The sequence below is a fragment of the Mandrillus leucophaeus genome, unplaced genomic scaffold (assembly GCF_000951045.1).
Source record: "Mandrillus leucophaeus isolate KB7577 unplaced genomic scaffold, Mleu.le_1.0 Scaffold10, whole genome shotgun sequence".
NCBI classification, from domain to species: domain Eukaryota; kingdom Metazoa; phylum Chordata; class Mammalia; order Primates; family Cercopithecidae; genus Mandrillus; species Mandrillus leucophaeus.
In genome coordinates, this window is record NW_012098098.1 from 6,260,730 (window position 1) to 6,266,517 (window position 5,788).

At 61.9% G+C, this 5,788-nt stretch overlaps 1 protein-coding gene across 1 annotated transcript in view; it reads right to left on the reverse strand.

The window, feature by feature from the left end:
- Positions 1 to 5,788, reverse strand: part of GALNS (galactosamine (N-acetyl)-6-sulfatase) — a 53,395-nt gene that overhangs the window by 4,547 nt on the left and 43,060 nt on the right. Inside the window, exons 14-15 of the mRNA XM_011971885.1 lie at positions 2,356 to 2,477; positions 131 to 248 (exon numbers count right to left, since the gene is read on the reverse strand). Of these exons, the coding sequence (XP_011827275.1) occupies positions 131 to 248; positions 2,356 to 2,477 (240 nt within the window). The remainder of the gene's footprint in view (positions 1 to 130; positions 249 to 2,355; positions 2,478 to 5,788) is intronic.

Consider the following 5,788-nt stretch of genomic DNA (forward strand, 5'->3'; position numbering starts at 1 on the left):
CCGTCTCAAAAAAAAAAAAAAAAAAAGAGCCCCTACGCCCGCCCTGTGCTGGCCACGGTTCATCCTGGGGCCCCAGGTGGGTGGCTGCGGCCCCGGCACAGAGATGGCTGCCTGCATACCAGCCACTTACCATCACTGCCCAGTTGCACACGTTGAGCTGGGGCTGCCCGGGGACCAAGGCCTCCTGGTGCTGCTGGACGACCGAAGTGATCCTGCTGAGGGCCTCCTGGTACTCAGCGCTGGCAAAGCTGGGGACAAAGAGCTCTGATCACATGGCTGTGGCTGCAGGGGTGCGCCTGGGGCCGACAGTGAAGGATAGGGAGGGGCTGGCCTGGGAAGGCTGAGGCTTCAGGGGTCTAATGGGCCGAGAACCACAGTGGGCAGTCACTGTGGACCACGTGCTCAAGCCTACAGCGGCCCCAGGCCTCGCTAGGACAGGCAGCAGGCACCTGAGCCATTCTCTGCCCTCAGACTCACGGGCAAAGGAAGAAATGGAGGCTCGGGAGGCCAAGCCCTGGCAGAGAGGCTGTGAGCAGAACCGTCCCGTCCTGTCCCCACTAGGGTGACCTGCCTGTGACCAGGACCTGGGACGTGTGGGCTGGGACTTGTGTGTGGGTCTCCCCAGTACTTGCTACTACGTAAACATTTACAAATACGACACAAACTTGTTTCATTACAAAAGCAATGTCATCCCATTGCCCAATAAAAGCGGGAAATGGAGAGGAATAGCATCTGTGGTTTTAAAATTCCAATGCAAACACGTGGAGTGTTTGGATTCCTTTCGTTTTCACGAAGATACGATTACACAACTTGATGAGGTGCCGTGAGGGCCGCAGTTTGCGATGCTGTGAATCTAGGGTCCATGGCGCTGTCGTGCCGGGCTCTGAGGACATCTGCAGAGATGATGCTTTTTCACCATTTTCAATCACTTCTAATATCGCCAACATGCACCTGAACAGACACCTGCCCCCACTGTCATCGTGGAGATGCAGGGAGGAACTTCCACGAGTGTGAGGCTGAAGCTGGAGCTTGTCAGTGCCCAGGCCGGGAGCCGCATTGCTGCTGGTGGGGACGCGGACTGGAGCAGCCACTGTAGAAGGCGGTGTGGCAGCTCCTCACAAAGCTAGAGATGGGGTTACCAGGTAAGCCAGCTCCCCTCCTGATGGAGCTGGGAGGTGTGGGTGGACCTGGGCCTGGGGACACCACTCTGTCCACTCCAGGCTCCGTGCTGCCTTCCCGTAGTCACCATCCTGGGCTTCTGAGCTGCACACTTGGTGGAGGAGAGGTGCTGCTGAGGAAGTGCCCAAATGGTCCCTGAGGCCATGGGAGGGGCTCCAGCCCAGGAACCTCAGCGCAGGCTCAGCCCCGTGGCAAGGTGGTTGCCCCGTCCAGAGGGTGCAGGAGCCTCGAGCGACCTTGGCAGTGGTGCTGCCACCCTCGGTCCTGTACTGCTCTCTGCTGCCTCCCACTGGCCCTACACAAACCCAGGCCGATTGGTAAGCAGAGAACAGCCTGGGCAGAGAGCAACTGCTGTGCTCAGGCCTGGCTCTGCCTCTGCACAGCCACTCCCCTGACGCTCCTGGGTCTTCCCAGGACCAACCCGATAGGGCAGGAATGCTGGAGACCACTGGAAACGCATGTGCCCCAGAACCCCAGACCAGCAGCAGGAACTGGGGACCTGCTCATCCTGCTGGGGTGAGGTGGAGAAGCCTCCAGCCAGGCCTAGCCCAGGGAGACAGCTTTGGGCAAAAAAAAAAAGGAAGCCAGAGTGTTGGGCCTTCCTCCAGCCAAGTGTTGGGGCCTCTGTGTCACCCCTAAGGAGCTGCCAGAGGGCACGTGGGCTTGGTACTGGCGACCATGACTCTCGAGACTCCCAAGGGTAAGGGGAGGGCTTCCCTGAAAGCTGGCAGGCAATGGCACAGGCTCCGGCATCCTCGATGGGGTGAGGACAAGGCCCAGAGAGCAGAGGGTGGAGCTGGGGCTGGCGGCTTTCTGCCATTCCTCCTGCTAGCTGACCTGTGTCCTTGCACCTCCTGCTGGCCCCAGGGCCTGGACACCTCCCCTCTGGCCTCAGCCATCCCCAAAGGCAGTTCAGAGTCGGGGACACATCACTGGGGGCCGGGTGGACGGTGGCCCAGAAGGCACAGAAGTGGGGAGACCACCAGGGTGGACAGGAGCAGGCACCCTGAGAGGAGGGCAGGCCACCAAGCATGTGTGGGCACGAACAGCAAGAGGAGACACAGGCACGGGGAGGCGGCGGGCAGGGTGCAGAGGGGCTCCGTCCCTGTGGAGCCTGCGTTTGGGGGAGTCCGGCTGGCACCGCCCCAGCAGTCAGGAGGCCCTGCACCGACTTACCTCAGGGGGAACCTCTCCCCCGGGTCCCGTCCCAGGTGGAAGATCAGGGGCAGCTTCGTGTGGTCTTCCAGGCTGTGAGTCGTGACCCCGGAAACGTTCTGCCCAGGGCAGAAATCAATGCCCTGCAGTGAGAAGAGGAGGGAAGGTGTGTCCTGGAGCCCCTGATCGCGGCGTGAGGGGCCTCATCTGCCCGTGTCCTGGAGCCCCTAACTGGGGGCTGTGGGGGGCCTTGTCTGCCTGTGCCTAGCAGTGTCCCTGGTACTCAGCATGGTGCAGGGCACTGGCTGAACGCTGAAGGACTACTGGGCCTTTAAGCATCCTGTGGAGGAGGTGAAGCCACCCGCTCTGGACCCCCGAGATGCATAGCTGGCATGCCTCATGTACCCCGTTTTCATGTACCCCTCTTCTTTGTGGGGCAGGTGAGTGTCCTTAAAACACCTTAGCCAGCCTCACATCTGGACAGCCACTAATTTCATGGAGGAAAGCCCCTTTTAACACCCCACTCTCTGCTGGGGATGAGAGGGAGGGCCTGCCCTGGGAGAAGGGAGAGCCACAATGCCCAGAATCCCTATAGAAACCCTGACACGGGGAAGAGCAGAACCAACACCTGAAAGGCGAGAGAAAACAGACAGAGCCAGGGGGTTGACGCAGACTCACACGCTCAAGAAGGGCGAGGATTTCACAGTAACCACAATTCTCTCTCTGCTGCCGCCCCCCCGCCCCCACCCCCGGGCTCCCTGATTCGGGAAGGGGGAGGTATGCCTCTAATATTCCCAGAGGGGGTGCTGCAGGCCAAGGGGTTCATCTGAGGACTGTGCCAGGGGCTCCAGCAGCCAGGAGACTGGGCCACTGTGTGCAGGGATCCCTCAAACCTTGAGCCAGGGTGGGCTGGGACAGGTGCAGCCAAGCTGCTTGCCTCTGGCACCAGTGACTGAGCAGCTCCCACGGGCATCAGCCGTCTGACAAGCAAACTGTTTCCTAGCACGTGGCGTGTGTCTGGGAGGGACAGTGGGTCATCGGAGCAGACCATGTTCTGCTTTTCAGTGGAGGAGGGAGGTTAGAAGTCCATGCAATTCCACTGACGTGCCCTGGGCTGCAGATTCCCGAGTCCACGGCTGGAAACCAAGGGCCGCGCTCAGCGTGGCTCAGGGCAGCAGTGGACACGAAAGTGGCACCACAGTGGGCCGTGTTGTGGCCTCCCGGACAGACAGCATGTGTGGATGGACAGCGAGAGGAACGGCCACACTCCGCAGGAAGATGCTGGCAGGTAATGGGGAAGCATCTCTGTCAAGACACATGACGTGACCTACGGCCGGGACGCGAGTCAAATAAGCTGTTTAATCAAGACCTGGCTGATGTGTGCAGATTTCTCTCTCACTGCTGTGTTCCGAGGGAGACCTCACCCTGGGGGCACCACAGCAGAGCCAGCCATCGCCCCGCACCTCTTCCTCCTCACTGAGCCAGCACCGAGTGCCAGGCACTGGGCATGTACGGTGGGGTGCAGGCAGGGGCCTGGGAGTCAGGACTGACTTTTAAAAGAGAGGTAGGAGGGGAAGGGATGATCCCGTAGACAGGCAGACGCTTGGGGATTTGGTCAGGAAAGGCCGAGGGTCTCGCGGATCGGCCTGACCTCTCCTGCTTCCCACTCTGTGGTAGCAGCAGCCGCTGCAGTGGGGGATGTGCATGGCCCTGGTGCTCCTCTGGGTGACCGCCGCATCCTCTGCACACCTGGTACCTGCCAGGCACCAGTTCTCTCAACGAGCATAGCACCGAGGACGCACTGGGATGTGACAGTGTACGGCGAGCACGGCAGCCAGGGCTGCCCACTGCACACAGCTCAAGGGCCTGCGGCGAGGAACGCATTCAGGTTTGGGAACCCAGGGCAGGGCCTGTGCTCTGCTGGCAGAGAAGCCAGGCACCAGGCAGGGCAACTGGTCCGATGGCTGGGGTGGGCCTGTGGGCTGATCTGATGGCTGAGGTGGGCCTGTGGGCTGATCGGACGGCTGGGGTAGGCCTGTAGGCTGGGTGCCAGCAGCTGGGTCTCCAGGTGGGAAGGGGTCCTGCGGGGAGCAGAGCGCTGCAGGGGTCAAGGGCCCAGCCTGAGGTGGGCAGAGGAGGATCCTGGGGCGCAAGGAGAAGATGGGGGCAGAGCCACAGGACCCAGCAGCGGCAATAGCTTGTGAGGGCTGGTGTGCACCCTTCTGACCTTGCTGCCACCTCACTGGCAGGCACTGGCCAGGCTCCACCCGAAGGCCACTCTGCCAGGAGGAGCGACTCGGTCCGGCCTGGCCCCAAGGCTAACACCCATCCGTGGCTGTGGTCTTCCTCATAGCACCTTTCCCTCCTCCCCCAACGGCCCAGAAGGGAAGGTGTTGAGGACCCCATTAGTGGAGGGCTGCGGGTGCTGGGGTCTACCTAGCATCAGCCAATGGAGGGGTCCTAGGAGCAGTGACCTGTGGTCAGGTCACACTGAGGACTCTCCAGGCCCACCTGGTTCTCAGGCTCAGCCTTCAGAATGGACACTAACAAGGTCCCTCCAGGTGACCTGGGACCAGGGGACGGCAGACCAGCACACAGCCCCAAGCTGTGACCACACCGGCCTGCGCCTTCAGAGTAGGGGCCAGCCCAGGATGCACAGTGTGGCCTCGCAGAGCAGTCACCCCCGGCATGTGGACCCCCCAGGAGGGACCCCACTGGCCCCGGGCGGGCAGCTCGGGGGACATGACCCCGTCATTGTCTATGATGCTCCAGCTGGCTGGGCCTCACTGTCCCCTGGGAGGGAGGAGGGCGGACGGGGCCGGCATTTGGAAGAAAAGCATCCGTGTTGTCACAACGGGAGGTGGCAGCGGCAGTGGTGGCAGGGAGCCCAAGGACCCGGGACCTCCACAGGCAAACCTGTGACCCACAGAGTGACCGGCAGAGGCCTGGAGTGTGGATAAGGGACCTGCTGCCAGAACCCTGGCACCCCCCACCCCCCCGTCACGTGGGCTCTGGGCAGACTCGCTGTGGCTGCAGGCCAGCTGCTCTCTGCCTTTGCCCACGAGGCTGATGTGGGCCGAGTCCCGCCTCCAGGATGGTCTCCATGGATCTGACAGCAGCAAGCAACTAACTCCGAACTATTTGACCCAAACGACGGAGGGGCGAGGACCCCGGGGCCCCCAAGGGCTTCCTGCTGGGCACATCTCTCCCTTGGGAGCAAATCCACAGAGAGCCCTTCACCAGCTCTGGGGATGCCAGGTCCCACCGCACGGTATCACCAGGAGGTGACCACACCGTTGTGCACAGCTGGTAGGTGCTCCCAGACAGAGCTGCAGCCTCAGCCCAGCGACAGTGCTAAGGCCCAGCACAGCTCTGCCCAGGAAGGCAGGGGCATTGGGCATGGAGCTATTCTACGATGCAGGTGTCTCCACGAGGCCCCAGGGAGAACTGGAGA